The 26,590-nt window shown below is 47.3% G+C and overlaps 1 protein-coding gene across 1 annotated transcript in view; it reads left to right on the top strand.

The window, feature by feature from the left end:
- The first annotated feature begins 2,121 nt into the window (after nucleotides 1–2,121).
- Nucleotides 2,122–26,590, top strand: part of LOC147701566 (uncharacterized) — a 44,401-nt gene continuing 19,932 nt past the window's right edge. The window contains exons 1-2 of the mRNA XM_086928673.1: nucleotides 2,122–2,244; nucleotides 24,952–25,110. Of these exons, the coding sequence (XP_086784799.1) occupies nucleotides 2,160–2,244; nucleotides 24,952–25,110 (244 nt within the window). The 5' untranslated portion in view covers nucleotides 2,122–2,159. The remainder of the gene's footprint in view (nucleotides 2,245–24,951; nucleotides 25,111–26,590) is intronic.

The raw sequence follows: 26,590 nt of genomic DNA, 5'->3' as shown, positions 1-26,590 counted from the left end.
CTATGAATTTGTTCCTATTGCTTTTTAGACTATTAAGGATTTTGTAACCAGACAGAGACTGCTAGTTAATTATCTATTCTCTGTCTGTAATACCAGTTCCCATGAATTTCTTACTGTTGCTTTTAAGATCATAAATGTTCTTATAATCTTGTTACTTTTTTAATAATGTATTAATCTCTTTTTAATTATCTAACAAATACTGTGAGAAACTTTTTAATTGAATGTATTTTACGGATCCAATAGTGCTTTGCCAATGTGATTGACTGTAAATTTAATTCTTTTTTAAACTCTTTGTGTATGTATTGCTTTTATCAGGAATTACTCGAATAAAGCACTATTTGACTTGACTTGAATTGCATCCAGTTTCAGTAAGCAGAAAGGAGACATACCATATGGCCATATTTTCTTTCCACTAGAACCTGATCCGGCCCGTGACCCCCAGTCCTTGATCCCCAGCGCCCCCTTCCTGGATTAATATGTGGATGGGCGTTCATGAACTAGCATTGAGCGACAGGTAGGCACTGTGATGGTGTTCCTAATCACACATTTGAAATAGAGTAGAGACCACATCTAGAATAAACAAGAACTTTGTTTCTTGCAGAATGATGACCGCTGACTGTTAACCACACTTTGGAAAACTATTAACATCCTCCACTTAGGAATCTCCAAGAAGGTATGACAATTGACCTCCTTGGGTTGACAAAAAGTGAGTGAAAGTTTTGACACACTGGTGCTGATTAGTCTTTTATTTATTTTTTTGCTCCATAGATCATTCAACTTTTGCCTATAATAAGAAAGCCCTGATGAAAGCCCGTGAAGAATATATGCGCGGCTGGAAACGCGTCTTGGAATTGACAAATGGAGCTATTGGTGTTTATAGTTATGTGATTGTTGGCATATTAATTTTGGCAAAAAAAATGTGTATATATGTGTAGTAAAGTTTTGTATTGTATGAATTGTATGTGGTTCTGAGAATGGAAGAAAGTCCATTTAAAAAAAAGAGTAAAATCAATGAAATGAATGGTTGAATAAAAAACCTAACCACCAAAAGAATATAGTGTGGTGTCTGAAAATTAAGAAGTGGGAACCCGGGTGTTCTCTTGTTATAACTTGTATCTCAGGCCCTACCTGGTTCCTGTCATTGGGCCTAACCCCTTTATGCACTACTCCTTTACTGGGGTCGACATGTCACTCTTTGAAATTAGGTCACTGTGGTGGGCACGCTACACTTTCTCAATGAGGACGCTGGAAGGAGGTACATAATACTTTGTAATGAGACATTGGGGGAGGAAGACAATAAACTACATGCAGAGAAGACACCGTAATTGGACACAATGTACTCTTTATGATCAGGACCCTGGGGAGAAAACAAAGATCTCAAGCTTCACAGGACCATGAATGTGTGGTTCAGTCACTCGAGGATCATTATTAGCATGCTGGGACTAATAGCCTCAAATTTATAATTTAGTAAATAGGACTAGTGATCCCAGAATGCCTAAAAAAGCAACCTGGACTGAATGACTTCCGCACGCCTGGAAACTTTGAAAGCGCTAGGAAACTATTAACTTTTTTTTAGTAATGAAGACACTGCAGGTGGGAACCCCTTGTGCCATTTATAATGTCATGGCACTGAGATGCACACAGTCTTTCACTTGATGACACACAACCAGGAGATCTAAATAAAGGTCGGGAATAATATTGGATACGCTTTCAATATCTGTGAAGCGGCCTGTTTTTGTGATCACATGTGTTCTCCAAGTCTATAGACTTTTAACTACCAGCTATAAGGCCATGGGTCTGCCCTGTCCTTACTGCCAGGTGCTGGGGTCACCAGATGACGCAAGTTCACCTGGGGCCGGTGTTTTTAGCTGCAGTGTTTCCGTTTAACAAAACGGTGCATTTTGGGAGCTGTAGTCTTTGTTGACGAAGCTGAACCAAGAACGCCTTAAAATAATGACTGGTAAAAACAAAATGTTCGGAGTTTAAAGGAGGCTCGGTTGAAATACAGCCACCTGGTAACCACCCCAGGGCAGTATCCTATTTGCCCAGCACCTGTACGACCTCCGTAGGTGCCGCCCCCCAGCAGTATAAAACCGGCCACCCCCCTTGAGTCCTGTTCAAGTTCCGGTTTCTCTTTCTGCGGACGCTTGCGCTGTAAGATGGCGCTGAAGGCCTGGTTCGTGTCGGGGCCCCTTGTCTTAGCCCTGCTGTGCAGCAGCCAGCCCAACACGCCACTTACCGTGGGTAAGTACGTAGGAGCCGATACACGCAGTTCTCCCCTACGACGTCTTCGACTCATGGTGGGTACGTGGGTACGAGCTGCTGTCAGCGCGAGGCGTTTTGGGCTGATAATAGTTAAACCGATTTCAGGGGAGAAGGTAATAAGGCGTCTGACGGGTGTAGTAAAGCAGATTTGTATTGTGTGTGTATATATATATATATAGTCTCCTCCTTCTATGACACTGCATCTGTTGCAGTGACCTTCAAACGGTCATTTAAAACGATAAAAGCGTGCACCTATATTTCTAGTGGGGGGATGTTGCGGCAGCCGACAGGCACAGAAGTGTTGGCTATAAAACCATGGTTGGCTGAGGGCCATTCATTACCTGGAGCCACTTAACTAAGATGTCTTTCGTTTGGCCTGTGGGTATCCTTGAATTGTTTTGGGTTTTCTTTGTTCCTCGTCGGTGGTTCTCCTACCTCTTTGTGTACTGTTTGGGGCAGTGATAACTCCCAAGTAATTGGAGGAAGCCTCCAGGTTCATGGGCATGTAATCAGTTGCCTGTTGCACTCTACTTGTTTCCGGTCCTGGGTTTCATGTATCAAATCGGTGCATTTTGGGAGCTGTAGTCTTGTTGTCGTTCCAAAGGGCTTTAGGTGAAACCAAGAGTGCAGGTGAAGAGACGGTGTGCTATAGACCCATGTGGTATATCGGGCCTACACTGTGTAGAAGGGCCACTCCCTATCCAAGATACTGCGGGGGGGGGGGGGGGGGGGGGAGCGGTTACACCACATTCGGCCCTTTATTAGCCACCCCTAGTATAGATCCCCCATGTACCAGGCTTAAAGTGGGGAGTAGCCTACGTAATTTAAACATGTAAGCTATAGCTTCGATTCCCGTAATGTTCCTCCCAGAACGAACGTGCACCAGAACTATTGGCTTATTAAGAAACAATTAGTAACAATGATTTTGTTGTAACTCAGAATGTTTCAATTCTGAAATCGTGAGACCGATCTAAACATAACTGATGCATGTGGAAGGGGTCCTCAGTGTCACAATCACACTGTTCATTCTCTCTAGAAGAGCATGCTCCCTCGCCACACCTCGTCCATCTGCACGTCTAACACCACCTTTCCTCTCCATTACTTTTTAGATCACTATCTTCTGAATACACTTCCAGTTCCTCCACGTGACCACCCTCAAACATAACCCCTACCTCTGTAACACTTCCGTTTTACTACAACTGTGTACTTCCTTCACATATGTTTTTCGAGTTACGATGGCAACTCGAGAGCCTGACTTTTGCAATGTGTGCTCTGCAGAGAGGCCAAGGATTGGATGACCATGAATTCTGAACACCTTTTGACCCATTGGCAGTAACTGAGACTTGTGCTGCCTCAGCCTCTGCCCCAGAGGGCTCAATCGGGTTATCAGTTAGTCACCTCGAGCTGACTCAGTTGAAAGTATGCACTAGATGAGAGTAATCTGCTAAATGCAGAAACACCATATCCTTAAAATGGCGAATGCAAGAACAAGTACATAAAAAAATGTGATCGATAAATGAAACTAAATCACTTGCATTACCTTACCGTTTTACTCTTCATCATTCGACCCGCGGTTACAGCTAAGAATATGACGAAGGCCCGATGGGGTCGGGACCATCTCGGCTCTTTCTACCTGATCTGAGACCTGGAGGGTCCTGGCCCCCTTAAAGCCCTGCCCTTGTTTCTTGAGGATTAACATCTACGTCATCAATTCTTCAGAGAGTCTCAAGAGTAAAGTGATGAGACCCGGGTCTTCGTGTTTCGAGGGCGTGTGGTGTGATTCGGACTGCCTTCCTAGCCTGCTGACCTCTACTCCTTTCTCCACTTTTTTTATGCATATTTTATATAGCGTGAACTAGACCCGAAGGTATTGGAGCGCTTTACATGAGCACCGGATTTACATTACACATTCACGCACGGAGATTAAGGGATTTGCCCAGAATCACACGATGTGGACGCTACCTTGAGGCTCCAACCCTGGTTTCTAGCACCGTAAGCGGATGTAATTAGAGAACCAAGCCGCGCTTCTGCTTCTATGAACTACTGTTGTATAGCAATAGTCCACACTTTGACTTCAACTCGGACTACAATTCCTAGAATACGTTAGTGATTTATTATAGGCCCAGAGAAATTGCAATTTGGGATTAGTCATCTGCCAATCAAGTGCGATATAAAACGAGCAGGGCATGCCTACTTGAGACTGCCCTACACCCTGGGCTCGGGACTTATTTAAATGGAACAATGTCCTTGAATGGTGTGCGGGGAAAAGTAATGTTCAGGGATTTGCTCTTGGAATTTTCGGAAGTTGTTTATTGACCGTAAAAAACGGTTTACAAAGACCGGGATTTTCAGCCAACGCGTTCTGTTCTCTTAGAGAACTTCATCAGGGCATTTTGGGGAAATACCCCTCTTGAGCGACAGAATGTCAGAGTTCAAATTAGTTTAATTTGGAAGAAACCAAACTGGAATTGGCTTGGACGATGACGTAATCTCCAATCTAAACGACAATGGGACTCAAAATGTAATCAGAATCTCAAGACTTTCTGTAGAAATCTAAAGGAAAGTCTTCTTACGGTAGTATTCAATTAATCTAATTCGACGAAATAAACAGAAAATATTGGAAAGGTTTTTCGTGTCAAAGTCGCTTCTAAAAGACCAGTCTACTACTTATTCAGGAGCGGTGAACAGGTATTCATCTCAATGGGGGTCTGGTAGTGGCGCCCACCAAATATGTGGCATCTAGTGAAAATGTTTCTTCAGAATAAATCTATCGATTTATTAATATTAAAATTACAGTAAATCCGAAGGATTCAAGTAAGGCATTTCGGGCGCGTTGCTGAAATTCGCAAGGCCGTAGTATGGCTACCGGGTTAATTGTCTTACTAGGCTTCAGGTATTGAGACTGAGTCCTGGGCTCCCCTTCTGCAATCCAGGACAATGGCGCCCACTATAAAGTGAAATGGGTCACGCATTTACAGGTGTTTGAGCTATTGGCATTGTAAATGACAATGCCTTTTATGTGTTAATTATCGAAACCTAAATAAAAGGCATTGCCATTCACAATGGCTTTAGCTGAAACTCTCGCAAATGCAAGACCTATTGCATTGCAAATGATTGTTATAAATGTGGTGTAGAGCACCTGTGCACGCATTCACGGTGTTGCAGTAATCATGAAGTGTTGCAAGTGTCTTATGATGGTGGCCTCGTTCAAGACTTCCCCATATGGCTAACTCAAATGCCCCAAGGTCTGTCTCCGAATGGGGATGGCACACACAACCATGTTTTAGGCCACATACTCCCCAGCAGCTGCCCACGAAGTGCAGTGCCCCTGCTACACTTCCAAAGCAGAGCCAGGAAACATGTGGGCTGTGCTAGGCTGTCTTCAGCTGGTCGGTGGCAGCCTTAGCAGACTGCTGGCCTTCACACAGGTCTCCTGCGGCTGACCACTCTCCCTGCTGTTTACTCCCCTACCTGCAGGGACCTGAGACCGGTTTGAAAGGCTACTTCTGTGGGTGGTGCAAGCAGTGCTACAGGCCCTGGGCATACAAGTTACTTACCACTGTTCAAGGGAGTAGCATTTGAATTAAATATGCCAAAGGGGTATAGACCAGTCTCCAAGTTTACAGTAGGAGCACATGCACTATAGCACGGATCAGCAGTGGTGTAGTGCCCAGAGTCATAACACCAACAAATGGGTAAAAATACAGGCAGGAGGAGAGCAGTTTTGGGATGACCCTCCAAAAAGAGCCAGGTCCAGCAACTTGTGTGCCCAGCAATTTATTTTCAGAGGAGAATGATCTTAAAATGGCTCTGGCAGCTAATGCACTAAGGGAGAAATCTTTGTCAAGTCACTATTTTTACTTCCAAAGTAAAATAGGGTTAATGTGCCTGCTGCAAAGCACCTCGTTTAACATGCAGATCAAATGTATGGAGATGCACTCTTGCTGCTGGATGGTGATAACGCTATACTCCATGGCCTACACATTTGCACCCTTTAACGTCATTCTACACACCAATCTCTTCAAAGGCCTGAAGAATGATCACATAACCATCGTCCACCCAGATGAAACTATTAGCTCTCCTTGATGGCATGCATTATTTATAAAGCTGTCGTGACCAGCACTCACGTTTTTTTTGGCAGACAAGCTCAAGATCTGATTCTCCGCAAACTTGCCGCCAGTACATCAGACTACAGACTAAAACATAGAAAAAGCAAGACCAAAGGCCTTTTCTTCTATGTACTCAAGATCTGGAACACCCCTGTGTGCATCTGGACTACACCATTGCTATTCAAATTTAGGAAAGTTGCACTTTTTTTCTCCATTCCCCTCCACCTCCCCCAGCACCTTAAAGACCTCTGTCACACTGCATTAATACTCTACAACCCAGCTTTCTCTTACTCGTTGACTTTATGGTAGTCTTTAACCTTGTAAGATGTCACCTGCCTTTGGGTTAGGTTTGCACTACAGAAAAACCATATACATACGTATTAGGAGCTTCAAACAATGTCTGAAATCTAGGCTTCTGAGAACACCTGGGTTGTGTTTTTTTTATTAGAAATTAAACAGGCCGTATTGGAGCCATATTAGCAGGTTGTACCAGCCATTAAAGGCCTGAGCCAAAGGGAGGACCTGTAACGAGGGATCAGGCCTTTAATAGAGCCCACTATAGAGGGCTTGTAGAACATTCCACCACTAGAGGGTAGAATGTTCTAATTAGTGAAAGGCCTCTTTGAACCCAAGGGAGTTGACATCCTCTTTTACTCCGTGAGGCCTTTGTTCACAGGAACAGCTGCGAAAAACATGTTGATGCCCTGGGCTTCTACCAGCAAGGAGAAGCCTGGAACACTAATGGTCTTAAATGGAACGCTCAACATTCCAATATTTTAACATCCTAAAGACATTTGATGCTGTTGATGGTTCCTCAGGGTAGCAGTATCCATTTCTGAACAAAACATGGGTGATGTGGTTAGTCTGCTTCTGCAGCTGGGGGACTGTATTGATTTCCAGTGCCAAAAGGCCTTGTTTAATGCTCCCGCCCATAACAATGGGCCCACCACTTTCACCCCTCCCTCTATATGAACTTGGCATGCTCCTCATTAAGAAAATCTGGATCCCCTTTTAATCCAGCTCCTCCAAGAATTCTGGTCCAAGGTTGAGCAATTGGCTCAACATCTCCTTTGAAACTGGCGTAGTCCCTCCTAAATGAAAGCATGCTTGCCAGTGTAAACTCTCCATAAAAACCCTCATGAGATGTCCCTTTCAGTAAACTTCAAACCTGCTGAGAAACCGAATGCTCCACTAAGTTTCATGTAATCAAATGGCATACTGAGCAAATCACAATCGGGATTGTGTGCTCAGTACAGCACAATCTGCCTTACTGTTGGCCTTCAAATCTCTTGCTTCTGTACGGACTGAGGCCTAACGGTGGCCCAATTATGCTGGGCTTTAGAGCAACATTCAATACTGGATCCCATGGCCTCATGCTAGAATGCCAAAAACTACAGTATTTGGGTGCCTGGCCCTCACATGGCTGGCCTTCCTCCATGACGTACCTTTCAAGTGGTGCAAACTCTCCTCCGCTCAGAAGTGCCCCCCTGTATCTCAAGGGTGCCCCAGGGCTCAATATTGATCCCTACATTGTTCAGTCTTTACATGCACCCCCCTGGCTGGAATCTAGCGATACTGTCCCCATAGTGTCCTATGCCAATGACACCGCTGGTCTCCCACCTCAGGAGGGGGCTGCACACCCAATTTAGATCTTGCCTGGGGAGAGTGGATGAATGAGTTGTCTCAAGCTGAACACAAATTAAACTGGCACTTATTGTTTGGGAAATAACTGTCTGGACATCTGCTTGGTGGCCAAAGGAACTTTACCCTAAGTCCAATGTGAAAAACTTGGGCTTTCTGTTAGCCTTGAACCTTACTTTGACGGCCAAATATCCTGCATGGCTTGGAAGTGTTTCGGCACTCTTAATGATTTGGCCAAAATCATTGACCTATATATTTGCCAGGGAAACTGCTGTTAAGGCTCTTATGTCCAAATAGAACTACTGGAACATACTTTATATTGGAGCCACTGAACCCACTTAAAAAGTTACTGCAGAGTGCAAAATGTGGCTGCATATCTCCTGCCCTGGAAGATCTCCATTGGCTGCCTTTAAGAAAGTTAGCTAAAGCCATGTGCTTATGCCATAGGATCTTTAATATTAGATGGCTTCGTTATCTTTTCCATTAATTAAATCTTACCAATTTAGTAGAAGACTCAGATCTGGCGCCATGCTGGCAATCGTGTCAGCAATAAAGATCTTGCTTGGGTGGTTACTCTTTTGGTTTTGGGGCATCGAAGCCGTGGAACACCTGCCTTTCCACCAGTGACAAGAACAAATTGTGAACTTTGAGGAAACTTAAAGCCATGGTGATTTAGGCTAGCTTTTAACTTTAGCTTTTTACTGTTTTATTCTGTATCGAGTTTTCCTTTTCTGTGCAGGCTTTTTTCCCCCCTTTCCCTTAATCACTCCTGCTTCTTGATGGGGAAATCCTAGCACCCACCACAGATATGTCTACTTGGCTCTCCCTAGATTACAAAACAGAAAATGCAGGGTCTCCTCACTAATACATCGGACTTAATTTAAATTGTCTAATGCTACTAGCATTGTGCGCCAGACTAGCTGTAATGCTTTCAACTGAGGCTGGGGTGCTAGTGACCTACTGGCCTTCTAATCCATCCTCACTATTGCCACTCTTCTCGCCCCCCCCTTCCTTTTTAGGTCAAGCTAGACCGCACTCGTGTAACCTACCTGTAGGCATAGTAATCACCACCTTGCCATTTTGGACATGTAACATCTCTGCTTTATTGTGACACTTTTTTAACCTTATTTTTCCCAAATTTTGCATACAGGAATAAAATGATCACATTGCAGAGTGTAATATCAGCAGCAATAAGAAGAGCATGTACGACAAACCAAGCGTAAACATTAGCAGTGTTTGATATAGATGAGTTAAGAATTGCAGATACATAACAATAAGTCAAATGTAAACCAAGCAGAGGCATGCAGTACTATGTCAGTGGTTCCCAAAAGTCTTCCTATGCAACATAACACCAATGGCAGTTATCAAAAATGATCAGTACTACAGACATATATTCCAGAAAGCCAGACCTAGTCGGCCCCAGTAGGAACAATAACATTTGCAGTTTGCGAATGTTAATTGGACCCGTTCCTTGCAATGTATTCCCTGTATGGGCCCCAAATGTCCATTGGTCGGGACGAGCTAGGAATTGGAGTGGAATATTCTTCAGTTAACGTAACCGAATGCTAAGCTATGACAAGCCATGCCTTCAATGTTGGGGGATCTCTTACTGCCCCATAACAGAGTAACCTCCCTTGTGGCCAATAGGAAGTCCAAAGCTGCAAGTTTCCTTACTGCCCGAGGGAAATTGGCCACGTAACCCAGCAATGCGATTTCAGGGGTGTGGACTAGCTGCATGGAAAGCATGTCACCAAACGTGCTATTTATCAGGGACCAGTATTGGTGTACGTTAGGGCATGTCCAAGAGGGGAGCGAAATCCACAAAGGGAGCATCACATTTCAGACAATGGTGAGGCCTTTTTGGTTCAATTCTGTGTGAGTCTGTGTGATACATTCTGCGGAGAGACTTAAAATGAAGGTTTATGCCTGCTGTTTAAGAAGCCTCCTGTGTTGCCCCACAGCACTGTTCCCATTGGTCATCAGTAATGGGTTTACCCAATTCACCACGCACCCTGGAGTCAGAGAAAGGAGAGATATTGCTACATTGCTTATATAATTTGGCATATGGCAGGGTCAAAATCCACCAGCTAACCCAAGGTGTTATCCCCCCCAGACAAGACTAATAGCTGTGAAGTTTTGGTGAGCGGGATGGGGATGTTAAAAAGATACAAGAACCACGGGAGGACAACCATCTTTATTATGGCGACTCTACCAGCCATAGACAATGGCAGCCGCAGCCATTGCACAATCTGGAATTCAAGAGAATCAATCACCCTTCCATAAATCTGATCATAGTAGTGGTATCCAGATGAATATGGACACCAATGTACTTAACCGCGTCTTGGCACCACTCAAGCGGAAATGTACAATTCCAGGTAGTAGTGCTGGCTGGAAGTGGAAAGATAATGGACAGTGCCAGGAAAGCGCCAGTCGTTCATAACCACCCGGCCTGGGAATATTTAGCTTGAGAACGACCAGAGAATGGTGTATGTGGAAGAGTAAGTAGCCTGCCACTCCCAGGGAAACTAACCAATCTATTCTGGGCCATGTGTTGTGAAATCCCTAATAGTGGGTTAAGTCCAGTATTTTTGGATGTAGTTTGTTTTCAATATCTATCAAGGAGAAGTGAGTGCATATGTCATAAAGGACTTACCTGGAGCAGGGTTTAAGAGCAGGGGAAGATGAAGTGCGGTCTCTGGCTGGATCTAACAAGTTAAAGTCCCCACCCCCCCTATAATCCACTATCCCGGATAAAGTGAGGAGCTGCACCTGCAGGTCATGGAAAAAGGAAGGAGTCTATATTTGGACCATAAACCCCAAGGAAAATCTTGTGTCCCAGGAGGGTACCTGTCATGATTAAAGTGCGACCCTCAATATCCGTCAGGTCTTATGCAATATAAATGGGACACATTTGTGAATGAATATGGCAGCTCCTCTAGCGTACCGGCTGTAATTAGAGAAAAATCTGTGGGAACCCCAGCTCCTAGCGACAGGAGAAGTTGGGCAGATGGGTCTCCTGCATGAACACAATGTCAATGTTGTGTCGGACAATGTAGTTGAGGACTTGTTGTCGTTTTCAGACCAACGTTCCATGACATCAAGGAGAGCCCGGAAGTACCAGGCTGATGACCTAGCTTAAACATTGGGAATCTTAATCCAATATGAAGCGTACAGCATGCAAACCTTCTGCCACACAAGAACAAACTGAGCAACGAGATTGAGCGAACACCCCACCCACCACCCAGCCTCCTATTAACCCCAAAGAGGCAATCCCCAATTTCCTTAAACATGAGTGCAGGGTTAGGGGAACATCACTTACAACGCATTTTTTACAACGCACTACCATTACATCGCAATCATTACAACGCATACCATTACAACGCATTGCGCTGGGGGGCGCTCTAGGATAGGGAATATATTTAATTTACTATCCAACACCTTCCCTGCTATCCACGGGGACTGGAGTTGGAATAGTAAATTAAATAATTCACTGTCCAGCGCCTAAAAGCATTATGCGTTGTAATGGACTGCGTGGTAAAAACCGCGTTGTAAAGGCATGCGATGTAAAAGCATGCGTTGTAGTGACACCAATCCCAGTGTGAACATCATTAGTTCAGTAAAGAACAAATAATCACATTGGAAAACATTAGTGCAAAACCAACCCTTTGGTATTCACCATAGGGCGTGGCAACGCCACACCGGGCATAAAATTAGTCATTCAAATATAGGATACACGAAAGTGTTAAACACAGCAAGAAATGCAACCACCAGTCAACAGGTTACAGGATCGGAAAATAGGTCTACACTGTTCTGCAAACTCCCTTGGGACGGGGAGTTTGCTCTCGGCACCACTGCCGCCTCAGAGTGGCTCTTGTAATCATGGCAAAAGTCCTGCGCCTCAGATGGGAGTATCAAAGATGTGAAATCTGCCTTCCACATCGACCTTCAACCTCACCGTGTATAGCATGCCTTATCTAAGGCCCAGGTTCTTCAGGGTGGCCTTGACACCGTTGAACTTGGGCCTTGTCTCCTGAACCATGATGGTGAAGTCAGGGGAAAAAGGCCAACTTGTTGCCCTGCCACTGGACGTCCCCCCCCCCCCCAAGTCTCCTGCTGAACAGAGAGCAGCTTCCCTATCTCTAAAGTTCATGAGTCTAGCAATGATGGGACGTGGGGGGAGGCGAGGACGGGGGTCCAACTATCTATGGGCACGCTCCACTACGAAGCCCTGATTGAACGTTTCTCTACTGAACAATTCCGTGAGCAGGTTTTCTACAAAGACATCCTTACGCCCAGTGGAGATCGTCTCGAACTCCGATGATTCAAATATTATTTCGGCGGCTTCAGGCCTCTAAGGCCTAATTTGTGATAGCTACATCTTTGAGGATCTTCTCGATCCTGTCCAGTTGCTTCAACCAGGTAGATGTGCCATCTTCGATGTCAGACACACTTGCCTCAACCACATCCAGTCTACGATAATGTACTTGAATCCTAGACTCCATATCCAGCAATTTTTTGTCCAGGTAATCAAATCGGCTATCAGGTACTTTGAAACCAGCCCTCATTTTGGGAAGCATTGCCGTTGTGAACGAGGTAGGGCCTTCCGCATCGTTTGAACACAGGGCCCCGTTAGCTGGACCAGGGGGGACGTCTGGGACGAGGACCTTATCAAATTGTAATTGGAGCTGGTTGGGGTCTTTCTTCCCCATCACACAGGTAGGAGGGTGACTAGCTGGAGGGCTGTAAAAATCACAGCCGCGGGATTAACACAGTGGAGAGGAAAAGGATACATGTGCAAGGGCGTCTTTGCGAAGGTGGTAAGCTGAAGGAGCTGAAGGATGTGCAAGAGGTGGACTGCGACAGAGGGCCGTCGTGCCAGTGCCAGGCAACTGAGGAGAGGCAGAAGTTCACACAGAAGAGACCGCTGGAATGGAATGTGCGGCCCAGAAACAGGACCCAGACAAAGCACAAGGAGAATGCCAGATTATGTGGCAATGTGACCACGACCCGGCACGGAGTAGGAGCGGCAGAGAATGAAGGCAAGGTGTGGTCAGAAGGTGTCGGCAGGACTCGTGATGGTGGTGCCCACCCGCTGAATCGGGTAGGCCCTCAGCTTGTTCTGGCAAGCAGGGGAGACCTCCACATCCTGAGGTGGCAGGTGACCTCTCATATATGCCCCCAAGGCGAGTGTTCAGCTCAGCAGTCCGCACGCCCAGGCGTGCCTTCCCCAGGTAGGAGGCCACTATTCTCGGCAGGCACTCGGCCCGTGGGGGGGTCCAGGAAGGGGTGGGGCAGTTAAGGGGGAGGGGGATCGGCAATCCCAGTAAGACCCAGTGCTGCGGACAGAGCATGGGGGCCTCCACTATAGCCCGCCTCTCCTCCCGATGCAACTCACAATCAAGGCCCCGGCATGGATACTCCAACCAGGCCAGGAATGCTGGGAGCCACAGCGGGAGGGACTGGGGGAGCCCGCAGTGGAAGGGGAGCGCAGGACAGTGCTGGAATCCCACCCCACTCTGAGCCGCACTCACTGCCACATACAGGCTATCAGAGTCTTGTGTGGGGAGGGGGAAGGCCGCAACCGTTCTCCGAGCCAGCCCAGGCGGCGCCATGCCATCACACCGCCGCAGCCGCCGTTGCGTTCAGGCATCAGGTTGCTCCATGGATGACCAGGAGCGGATGGAGCATGTCTGCCGCTGCTAGGGTGTAGATACATCGGGGAAATACATTTTTCAAGGCCCGATTGTGGTGTGCGCTCTAGCCTACCGGCGTACACGTGATGACGCGTTACGCCGTAGGCTAGAGCGAGATAGGCGCGCATGCGCAGAAGAAGTAAAGTAAAGGCGCGAAGGTTAAGAAACGGCAGTTGGCGACCGGAGCGGAACGTAGTTAGACGCTCGGCGCCCTTAGCTTGTACCTTGCAAGAAAAGTATAATAAATGGAGACCTGTACACCTACCTGTTGTCTGAGTGTCCGGTGGGGGAGTCTACAAACATTACAGTGGCAACGAGGCTGAGATCCGGACACCACCCGGTGCAGTGACGACGGCAAGGAAATTAAAACCCCCCACAGCCCACACCCACGAGCCAGTGAAGGCACAGGACCTGCAAAGGAGAGCAAGGGCGTGGCAGCAGCGCAGCAGCACGGCCAGGAACAAAACACCAACCTCACAAGCCAGGTTAGTGTGGCCCAAGACCCCAGGAGCCCCCAGGCAGCAACCTGGCAGCCAAGGGAGACACCCCCAAGCCAGAGGAAGGGGGAGGACAGCGCAGACAGCGCACACTACGAGGGACAATACCCCAGGTAGCCCAAGGGGTCAAGGTGACACGGCAGACAGCGCAGGAGCGTCCGGTGAACCTACCATAGGGCCCAGGAAGGAGGACCTAGAGGCGAAGCCAGAATGGCGAATCAGGCATCAGCCCTAATGGCACCAGTCCCGTTCCTAACCAGGCCAGGTGAACCCCAACTAAAATGGGAAGACTGGAAGGAATATTTCCTCAATTACATTGAAGCCCTGGAAGATGAGAGCGAAGGGGAATACAAGCCGGAAAGGAAGAGGCTGTTGCTCCACAACTTAGGCCCAGAAGGGGTCAGGGTGTTTAAGAACCTGGTGCCCAAAGAGAGGGGTGCGGCGGAGACGGACGTCTTTGCGAACGCATTGGACGACCTGGACAGCCATTACCGCCCAGCAGTTTGCGTCTCGATAGACCGCTATAACTTCCAACAGAGGAAACAAGAGGCAGGAGAATCCATTGATGACTATGTGGCAGCCCTCCGCCGGCTAGCAATCACGTGTAGATATGGGAATCTACAGGATGAATACATCAAAGACCAAATAGTGATGCACACCACCAGCAGAGCAGTCCAAGACAAGCTATGGGCGATGAATGAAACTACCTTGAAAGAAGTCGTGGCGATGGTCAAGAAGGCGGAAATGTCGAAGAGAGGCGCAGACGTGGCAAAAAGAGAAAGTGGGCCGAGACAGATGATCAACAAGATCGATGAGGCGCCGCAATCCAGCAAGCCCAAAAGCACGTATGGAGACCCGAAGAAGGACACAAGAGGGTCTGGGAAGCAGATGCCTCGCCCCAGCCAGGGAACGAAATTTGCGTGCTACAGATGCGGCAGTGCAGCGCACGCGGCCCAGGACAGGCGTTGCCCCGCGTTTCGCGCCAGGTGCTCATTCTGCGGGTTGACCGGTCACTTTGAAAAGGTCTGCCGAAAGAAAGGAACGAAGTCCACAGTCAAGTGCATCGACGCGGCCACGGCCAACGTAAGTGATGAAGACTAACAGGAAGAAGACGACCTGGTGCTATGCATAGAGGATCAAGTGCTGGACGTATCTGGGAAGCGAAGGGATAAGCCCCGCACCGACATGCGCATCGGGGGCATCAAAGTATATGTGGCCGTGGATTCTGGATCCCCCTGGACCATAGTGCAAAGATCGCTATGGGAAGAGGATTTCGTGCCAGTTTTAGGACCCGACCTGGAGCCGCCGGACATCAGACCCATCTCGTATACGGAGAATTCCATTCCACTGGTGGGATGCAAGGACTTGGAGTTCGAATTCAGAGGACGGTCAGCCACGTGCACCCTGTATGTAGCGGAAAAGGGCCCATCCGTACTAGGATGGAGAGACGCAGGTGCTCTCTGCATCATTCTCAATCCTGGAGGGAAAGAACAGATCCTACTAACAGACGAATGGCCCCTCTCGAGGGAGGAAGACTGGAAGGCAGCATACCCCAAAGTTTTTGAGGGCACGGTTGGAAAACTGGACAAATTTGTGCATAAAATGATCCTTAAGGAGGGAGCAGTTCCAGTAGTACACAAGGTTCGGAACATACCGATATCCACGAGTGAGGCAGTGCGCCAGGAACTGCGGAAGTTGGAAGAGCTGGATATCATCGAGCCAGTGGACAGTGCGGAATGGCTATCGCCCTTGGTAGTGGTGAAAAAGCCCAATGGAAAGGTCCGGCTCTGTGTGGACCTGAGGGAGCTCAACAAAAACCTCATAGTGGAGAGGTTCCCGCTCCCCAGAATAGAAGAGATGCTAGCAAGGACGAAAGGCATTACCCATTTTTCCACCATAGACCTCACGTCTGCATACTACCAGATAGAACTCCACCCGTCGAGCAGGAAGTACACAGCTTTCATAACTCCCTTTGGATGCTACCAATTCAGGAGAATGCCCTTCGGCCTGGCATCCGCTGCGGCCGTTTTTCAGAAGTTGATGCACAGGTTGTTTAAGGACATCTCGGGAGTGCAATACTTCCAAGACGACATCTTAGTGATGGGCTCCAACAAAGGCGATCCCGACAAGAAACTACATCAAGTTCTGGGAGTGCTGCAAGGCAAAGGAATGACGGCGGAATGGAGCAAGTGCAGAATCGGGTCTCGCACAGTGACCTACCTAGGGCACGAGATAGGAACGCATGGCATCTCGCCGAAGGAGCAAAATGTGAAGGCAATAAAGGACGCCAAGGCCCCAACTACCAAAGAGGAAGTGCGGTCATTCCTGGGAATGGCCGAGTATTACAGCAAGTTTGTCAGACATTTTGCCACGAGAACACACAGGATGAGACAACTGACCAGGCACAATACAAAATTCGAATGGGATAAGGAGGCCCAGTCCGAGTTTGAGTCCATTAAAGACTGTATCAGCCATGCCATCCCTCTGCAGGGGTATGTCCCCACAGGAAAGACTATGGTAACAACGGATGCAAGCGACAAGGCTTGGGGGCTGTCTTGGCGCAGGAAAGGGAGGACGGAACAAGAGAAACCATCAGTTTCGCATCCAGGGCGCTGTCCCCGACGGAACAAAGGTACAGCGTAATTGAAAAGGAGATGCTGGCGGTCACGTGGGCGTTGAGCAAATTTCGTCAGTTCATATGGGGCACGAGATTCAGGCTCCAGACGGATCACAAGCCACTCATCAAAGTATTGACGTCATCAGGTCATGACACAGCCACCCCGAGAATAGCAAAAATGACCCTGAAATTGCTAGATTATACATACGATGTAGAATATCTTCCAGGTACGCAGAACAGGGTAGCTGATTACCTCAGCCGGGCATCGGCCATGGAAGAGGCGCCGGGAGAGTCTCCGGACACAGAGGAGATGGTCGCCAGCATGGAGGATCATGAGTCATCCATCAGTGCGCAGGAATGGCAGGCAGCCTACGAGCTCGATGAGGAGAAGATGGAAGTAAAGAAACATCTCACGTTGGGGTGGCCGGACAAGAAGAAGCTAACAGAGGGTGTCTGACGTTTCTATGAGATGAGAGAAGAATTGTCCCTGAGTGACTCGGGGATCTTCTTGTACAGGGGAGAGAGAGTGGTGCCCCCAGTGACTCTGATACCCCGACTGCTGAAAGTGCTCCACGAGGGGCATCTGGGCATAGTGAAAACCAAGGCGTTGGTCAAACAGATGTATTGGTGGCCAGGAATGGATGCCCACATCGAGAGACAAGTGCGGGAGTGCGGACAGTGCCAAGGAGCGGACAAAGTGCTCTGCCCACTCCGACCTGCACTAGGGAAGTTCGACACCCCACATGGCCCCTGGGAGGATGTCCTGGGGCCCATCCTGGACAGTAGAGGCGTGAATAAGTACATCTGTGTGGTAATAGACAAGTATTCTAAGTGGCCAGAAGCAGACATACAAGAGTCGATGGACACTGACACGGTCTTGAAGTTCCTAACCGGGGTGTTCCTCAGGGAGGGAATACCCAAAACAATCCTCAGCGACAATGGACCGCAATTTGTGTCGGATAAGGGGGGGAGATACATGAAGAGGAACGGGATCGAGGTGAGACACACTGCCGTATACCATCCAGCTTGCAACGGCCAGGTCGAAAGGTTCAATAGAGTGCTTATGGGCTCCATCCAGGCAGCCATATCGCAAGGAAAGGACTGGGAGGTGGAAATGATGAACATGATATGGGCCTACCGGATAACGCCCTCAGTGGTGGGGTACAGTCCGTTCCAAGTGTTAAGAGGACGGCATCCCTTCACCCGGGACAACGTGGCATGGAGGGAGAAGACCATCACCAGCAAGTGGTCCCCAGCCGTGGTGCAACACAATCTGGAGAAGGCCCAGAAGATCTATGCAGCACACTATAACAAGCGACGCAGCACGAAGGAAACGGATCTGGAAGAAGGGGAGTGGGTTAGGATCAAACTCCCCACCCTACAAAAGAAGGGTGAAAGCAAATTCAGCCAGCCGCTACAAGTCAAGGAGGTGCATGGCAGGGCGGCTCTCCTCAGTGATGGCAGGGTCTGGTCGCAAGATCGCATGGCCAGGGTCAACAAAATACTAGTCTGGCCCAAGGGCCGAGGAAGTCGAAAGATGCATGGATCACCAGGAGGTTAGACCGCTTCCTGAGTTCGGCACAGACAACCAAGAGTAAGGTGCAGGTGAGGACAATGAAGAAGTTGTCCTGAGAGCCAGGCCGACTGACGGAGGAGCAACACAAGCGAATACGGAGCAGGGAACAGACGTGAGAGAAGCTGGGGTGTCCCAAGGAGAGACAGCGGCGAGAGAGAACATGCCGGTAAGACACACCCGCAGCGGAAGGGCAGTTGTAGTGCCCTCTCGTTATAGTGACTTTGTGATGGACGGACACTAGCTGGTGCCGGCCCCCCGGGCGCCCCACATAGACTATGTTCACAGTTGGAGGACAATTACCGTTGGGGGGAATGTTATATCTTTGTGTTTGTGTAAAGGGGGGAGATATGTGGTGTGCGCTCTAGCCTACCGGCGTACACGTGATGACGCGTTACGCCGTAGGCTAGAGCGAGATAGGCGCGCATGCGCAGAAGAAGTAAAGTAAAGGCGCGAAGGTTAAGAAACGGCAGTTGGCGAGCGGAACGTAGTTAGACGCTCGGCGCCCTTAGCTTGTACCTTGCAAGAAAAGTATAATAAACGGAGACCTGTACACCTACCTGTTTGAGTGTCCGGTGGGGGAGTCTACAAACATTACACCGATCGGCTGAGCTTCAAGCTAAGGTGGTCATCTGTCTCCTCTGTGGCCACGCCCCTTTCTTGCCATTGCTATTCATGTCTGTTGGCATTCTTCCAAAATCAAATCCCTGCTTGATAATGGTCAGTTATACGTTTGTCACTCCTTTCTCTCTTCTGGTCCTCCCACAGAGCAGGGACTAGCACTGTCACATTCCACTATGGTTCTTTATCTGTGCTCTGGGGGAAGTGTTTTTTTTTCTTGGTTTCCTGCTCTTGCTGTTTAGCTTCAGCATCCTATCTGCCTACAAGCCAATAGCATTCTTACTCCCAACTCATGCTACAGTTACTGCTGGCTTTTTTTCTTTTTTCTACTGCTGCCTCTCCCACCATAACTCCGACTCAGTAGTTTTAATAATTGTGCGAATATTATCAGCCCAGCGCCGGTTTTGCTTTCATGTGTATTTTCTCTGCTCTCCTACCCAATCAGTCAGCAGGCACCAGCCTGGCCTGCCTCACAGCAGAGACTGGAGCCATGCGGACGGAGAGGGAGGGTTGTGCTGATAGTTTACAATGACTTTGCCTTATGCTGGCGGCAGAAACCAGTGTCCCTGCCTCACCTGCTGCTGTAAGTAAATGTAAAACGCTTCATTTTCACCCTCTGACTTCCCTGGGAGACTTCTTGGATCGCTTGTTTCGTGATGAGTTGTGTTTTTTTTACAGGGTTGACCCTTCCCTTGCTTTTGTTTTCTTTGAGTGGGTAGGTAATTCCCGCTCTGCGATGGTAATTCACTACCTGCATTTAGTGCAGTACATGTTCACGTGGTGTAGTGAAGTCGGGGCAATGTCGCTCATAAACCGAGATCATAAGCTTCTGAAGAAAATGAAAGCTTTTAAGAAGATGGACAAAAGCCTGTGCCTGATATCCCTTAGCAAAACGTTATGTGTGCACAAGACCATAACCAAAAGCCTGCCAGAGTGGTTGTGTCCATTAAACGTGTGGAGGGAGTTGTATAATACTAATGTCTTCATTCTTCTGCCTTGATGATTAAGGTCTGCCTTTCAATTTAAATTGCAAGTGAGAACACAGCATGGTCTCCTCTCTAAGTGGGGAACATTGCAGTGACTGCATTGCAGTGACTGCATTGCAGGGACTGCAGCAAGCATTGCAGTGACTGCAGCAAGCACATTTTTAAAGTGACTTGTGGTATTTTACCTTTCAGCCGTAGAGTTGTAAGTGCCTCTTGTCCTTTTCCAGATGTCTGTGACCCTGACCTTTTTGCTGCACTAAAATTGGAACACTTAAAATCTTGTTGTTTTTTTAAATTTAAAGAGGTTGGGTCAAAGGTCACTTAAGGAACTTACAGTGGTGGCAGGTGGGCTCCAGAAACGGAGCCCAGAGACCTGACTTCCCGAGATGAATGAAGAAACCGCTTGATTCCTGCAGGGTTGGGATTGTTGTCGTCACACGGTTTTTAGGTCTCGCCTTTGCAGCACGCATGCACTGCTTAGGAGGACCTTTAGCTGTCGCTCTGGTCATTTTCAAGCACACTCGTGCTTGTGGCAGCATCCACCTTGCAGGAGCAAGCAGAGGCACGCCACAAGTGCAGTGCTTGAAAATTAGCAGACTGCACATGCACCGCTCTCGCTCTCTCCCCCTAAACAATTAGAGCGATCACTTCTTGGGCCCAGTTTCTTTCTCTTTGCATGTCCCTTTCTCACATATAGATTAACCAGTTTGCCTGAAAGCTCTGGCCTAGGGTAGAACGGAGATACAGAAGAACACTTGCTGTTTCTAATCCAGCCAAAAGATATGCAAGTGCTATGCAAAACTGAAGTCTAATACATGAGTCCATATTAGAATCTACATTTTCCCAACTAAGCCAACATTGATTCACTAGTGAGATTCCTAGCGGCTGGCCCATAATATCAGTGAAGTGTCAGGCCTAACCAAGGTGTCAAAGAACATGCCGTAATCTCCCGACTCCCACTGACTCTGAATGCTCATTGTGTGCTTAGAGGATTGGCCGACGCTTGTTGCCATTTCCACAGATAGCGTTCTCATTATCAGACCCCGGCACACCAGAACTGTACCCTGTGGACTTGCGTAGCTGGTGTTCTAGGGCAGGCTGGCATTAATACTAATCCCAAACCTGCCAGGGAATTCATCTGATTTCGTCCAGTTTGACAATATTATCGTGGTATGACGTAATCTGTACATAACCTGTCTGAAAACAAATGTAAAGTGCAGTTTTTTTAACTGCACAAAAAGGTCTTACTACAAAACAGATTTTTTGCAACTTCATACTTTACTTTATTACAGTGTAACTTAGTTCAGCGCTAGTTCATCTGACCCAGAAAGCTGAAATACATAGGCAGTCACCTGGAAACACTTCGACCTGCATGTTCTTAACCTGTATCTGCAACAGGTGCATATTAGCCCATGTCACTATTTTACAGGGTTTGAAAAATAAAAACGTGGTTTTTGCCCACTTTGTACCAACTTTTTGTAGCTTGAGGATTGGTCTCAGACAGGATTTGTCGGCCAACTGCAGACTTCTGTAACTGACTTAATCATAACTCATAGCTATATGGAAAGCCTAAGATATTTAATAAAGTCTTAAATCCCAGCCCTTTAAAAACCTAGGGTGTAGATCTCTATAGGTTGCACTGCATGAATTATTTCAGCCAGAATGCCTAAAAAATGTGCTTATTCCCAGGCCGTCAACTGCACCCCCAACCCCCTCCCCTATGGATCAGACCACCCTCCCGAGTTAAAGAACCAGCTTTGGCATAGCCAATAGGTCTCGCCTTTGGGACTTGTGTTTAGCCATGCACCAGTTGATTTTGCACCAATGATATTGTGCTGCATAATTAAATACTTATAAGGTCCCAAAGGCGAGACCTTTTGGCTATGCCAATGCTTGTTAATCATGTAGGCAGGTGTAGCTCAGCAGAGCGCTGAGGGCGATGGAGCATCAGAGGTAGCTGAGCACCCTCTCTAGTGCTGCCAGAGAACTGAGATGGGCCAAGGGACTGGTGGGGGTTAGTGACTGTCTCCAGCTTCAAACCAGCAGTTTTGGAGATGTACTTCAGAAGGACACAGCATTCAAACCCACTTACATCATGGCCCTGTTCGCAGTAGTTTTTTCTTCGAAGTAAGTCTTCGGCCTGGAAAATGACATTTATGCTTTATTGACAAACCATTAAGCAGATGGAAATCCATGTGACGGATGCCTGTAAAGTCTAATCCTATATTAATTAGCAGTAGCTTTTACCTTAAGGTATAAAAGTGATTTTTACAGGAGTGGCCAAGGAAATCCTATGCAAAATGTGGAGCAGAAGTTCAGTCCTACATTAGTGGTGAGTCCTGAATATTTGTAAAGGCATACCCCTCACATTTCAGAACATCTAGTTTTGGCTGATAATTAAACGTGGCATATGTTACACTAGTGTTTGTGAATTATGTATTGTGTGGCAAAGACCCTCCCATATGCATTTTTTCCCCTGATACCTTTCCTACAAAACCACTGAAATTAATGAAAACCAAAGCATTTGTTTTCTTCCTCCAGTTGAGGGGTATTTTAAGGGTCTTCATTTTGCCGGCTCTTAAGCTATGTCCGGCTCCTTCATGATGCCCATGTCGAACTTGTTTTTCACTTTCAATGTTTAGACCATGCTACAAAGCCTATATTCGGGTACACATTAAAAATCTCAAAATAAATGTGTACAAAAAGTACGTGTTTACATGATGGCTTAAAATAAAATTGCACGACATTACAATTACATCAAAGACTAACAATATATGAAATTGATTTAGAGCAACCCAGGACTCATAAAAATGAGTTGCAGCTCCTATGCTCACCTGCTAGTCAGGGAGGTAAAACAATTCTAATTAATACCAGGATTTTTAGGTCGCGCATGCGCTGCTCTGCAAGCCACTCCACTCAGATTTGTCATTGCCTTGTGTAATTGCCCTTTTTAAGTGCTGGCATCTAATTCATTAATTGGCTTGTTAGTCCCTCCTTAGTACCGCCTTCTCCATTTGTAACCTCCCATGAGGACAGGCCCTTTTTCTTCTGTTACACGGTGAGTCTTTGTTTTAAGCACTATTTTCTTTAAATAGCTTCTATTATAGTACGACATGCTTTCCTGCCACATGCAGTGCGCCATGCCCACTTTCGCTTTCTAAGCAGCCCAGGACTATGACCACTGCTTTGAATAGGTCTCGCATAACTAACATAGCAATGCCAATAGTTTAAACTCTCTCAAATGCGAGACCTATTGCATTGCAAAAGCTTTTTTAATTTTTTTTTTATTGTGCAGTGTTTGCAGAGACTGCCCCTGAAACAACTCGTGTGGATTTGGCCAGCTTTTTTACAATGATCCAACGCATGTCCCCGTCGGAGCACAATCACTGAATGGACATTACTTTCACTATAGTTTGTTTTGTCCACCGATTGCTCTGTGGCTAAACCCCTCCCCCTGCTCAGCCAAACCCATAACTGCTTGCAATTTAAAGTGCTAAGGGGCCAAGTAAATTTGGCAGATGTGCACTTTATTAAACTGCATAACATAAGATGGAAGCCTATTTTGCCGTTCACTTTTTTAAACGTGTAGCTGCACTTACAATTAAGCTTCACAATACGTCATTGGCTTTTAATGGTGACCCAATATGTGTTTCAACTTTGTAACTTTATCACTGTACCTACAAAGTAGAGAACAATTACTCATTTTTTTTCGGTTAGTGCTGGTTACTGTCACACTACTAGTAAAATAGTCCGGCAAAGACTTTCTATATTTTTCATTCGTTTTAAGAATAGCTTAGGTTAACGGTCAAACTACCAGTGGTGGCTCGCCTTTAAGTACTTTGCCCTTGTGTTCTACCCTAATTTTATTATACTAATGATGTGTAATACAGCATTGATGGTACAGGGAGCACTGGGCCCTCGAGTCTTCAGTCCTGCAGTGCAAAGGCCTCCCTGTCATTGGGCTGACGCCTCGCCCTCTCACCATCCCACACTGTGACGGATGGGTCAGGACAGAGCCCCACTGATCCCACACAATCATGCACTGAGCAGGGGGCAGCTGTGTGCCTGCCAAGACGGTCTATTCCACACCAGCGCCACCCCAGCTGAAGGGACTGATGAAAGATGAGTTTTTAAATCTCATCTTCTGTAATGAGCGAATATAATGTGCATGTGAATTTGCTGCTAGCTCTGTTACCTTGAAGACTATTTTTGGCTTATGCCAGGAAATGCCTCTAAGCCGAAGTTGCTGCCATGGAGGCACCTGTTGCACAGTACTGGCATATTGGAGGTATTTCTTGACCTAAGGCTCACTCTTGGTAAAATACCAACCGGGACGCTAGAAAGGGTTGACATGGGACCGCATGGTAAAATGCTGCAGCACTGAAGCAAGATCTTGGCATTGGAGGGTATCTATCTCACATTGGCGAAGGGAATGACCAAGACAAAATGCTGCCCATACATGCTACCTGTAGGATGCATAGTCTGGTAATGTTTCAATACTTGTGTTTTGTGTAGCTCTTGGCATAAGAGGGGCCCCATGTCGATGTTGACCATGTCTACTGACATTTGGGGGCACCTGTAGTACCTTGAAATGGGGTCCACTCCAGGGAGCATTTTAGCTAATTGGCTTGGCACACAGGAATGAGTATCTGTACACAGGCTATGGCTTTGAACAAACATGTAAAGACTGCTTTGAAATGCACTGTGGCCCTATTCTCTGGAAGAAAACGTGCAATCACCAGATGCCTCTAAGCCAAACTCTCTTCCTTTTAGAGTGGACTCTTCAAATACGAAAGGAACGGGGTGGATTTTCTGTATTGAGTAGACTCTTATGGTACCAGTTTTTTTGTTCTGAATTGTAGTTTTGGCACTTGGTCGAGACCCTCTTCTCTTCCTTGGTTGTCAGTGTCTGTACTGAACCCTCCTCTTGCTGACTTTTTTTTCCCCAGACTACCCCGTCTCTCTCTACTCCGAGAAGTTTCAGATGTCCTCCATTATCTGGCTGTCGCCCCCTTCTTGCTTCTTCGAGGCCTGGGTTCTCAAGACCACCGACCCAAGCAGCGCGAACCGGAGCACCTCCTCCATCGTGGTACAGGTCGACCCTACAGGTGGGTGAGGGTCCTGACAAGCCTAGTGGGATTGTATACTGTGGCCAAATCATGGACTGAAGGGGAAAAGACAACACTGCCCAGTTGTATGGGGTATATCCTCGTTTAAAAAGTGCCTTAAATAGCTTCTAGGAGGTTGTGAAATAAATAGGAGGCCTATTTAGCATAGACTAGTTAAGGAGCTGGGGAAAGTGGCGTAGGTGCCTTGTTGGACTGTTCCACTCACAAGTGGAGCCTGTAAGGCCTGGCTGTCTCCCTGGGACTTGTGATTTGTTGTAATGATCGGAGTTTGGGGGGTTGGGCACGGGGCAATTACATGTATATAAACTCTGCTGATTCGGTGCTTGAGTTTCTTTGAGTTGAGTAGGAAAGTAAACCAGGACTGCAAGGGTAGCAGGGTCTGGCTGTATAAACACTCTGATTCTGCTGGTCCGGCTCAGGCTGACCGTAGCGGGTAGCAAGACTTATGCACACTAGTCAAGGAAGGTCTGTGATTGGTGCAAGGGTGCCGCTTTATTAATACAGGTAAAGGAGGGGACAGTGTATGCCATATGGAAATAAAAAAAATCTCATTGGGTGGGTCACTCATGCCCCTCTGTTCTAGGGTTCAACCAGAGTGGTGTGGCTCACTGGTTAGAGGCGGCAGACCCGGGAGCAGAAGTCGGCTGGGACCAGGGTTCAATTCCGACACGGCAGGGTCGTGGACTTTGGTCAGCGGACTCGATAATTCTCGCTTCGGTGCCTACTCTAATCAGGGGTCCCACTCGGCAACTCTGGGCATCAGCTTGCTTAATCTCCACAACGGCCCCTCCCAACGCCGGCGATGCTTGGCTCTACCTTGGGTACTCCCAGCAGGGACCATCCCACAGGGAAAGCCAGGAAGAGTTCCCCAGCGTTACACAGCGCCAGGAAACCTCCGGGTAACAGTGCGCTTTACAAGCTCAAACATAATAATAATGATAATAACCAAAGCTCTGCTTCTGGCCCCTCATGTGAATTGGAATGGACTAGCCTCCTGATCAGTCGGGCAATAAATAAAACCTTGGAACAATCTGATTAGTTTTGTTAATCCTGCCTCTGATTGGCCCTATGATCTATGGTCCGCCTGTAATCTGGTGCAGGCCCCATGCTTGAAGGGGAGCCGGGGCTCTTTTAGACTAACAGTAGTAGGATTCCTGTGTGCACTGAGGTGGCTGCAACATGTTAGTTTCTCCACCCAGCGCCCACAGCCTGGGCAAGGCTCTCCTACAGTTTGGGTGCAGTGGCTTGTCTGCAGTGATTAATTTTGGGTTTTAAAAAAGGCAGTGTCTCAGTCCATTTCTGATTTCCGAATAGAGGCCGCCTAGTTTAGATGTAGTATTCTCGTCCATATTTGCTCTTTTGACTGCATGTTTTCATCCCAGGTTTATACAGGTTTTAATGTTGCATATAATTCTTTCTCCTTTCTTAAATTTCTAAATTTTCCCCCTGCATCTCTTAA

The sequence above is a fragment of the Lissotriton vulgaris genome, chromosome 7 (assembly GCF_964263255.1).
Source record: "Lissotriton vulgaris chromosome 7, aLisVul1.2, whole genome shotgun sequence".
NCBI classification, from domain to species: domain Eukaryota; kingdom Metazoa; phylum Chordata; class Amphibia; order Caudata; family Salamandridae; genus Lissotriton; species Lissotriton vulgaris.
The sequence above is the reverse complement of the archived record's forward strand: the minus strand, read 5'-3'. Positions and strand labels throughout refer to the sequence as shown.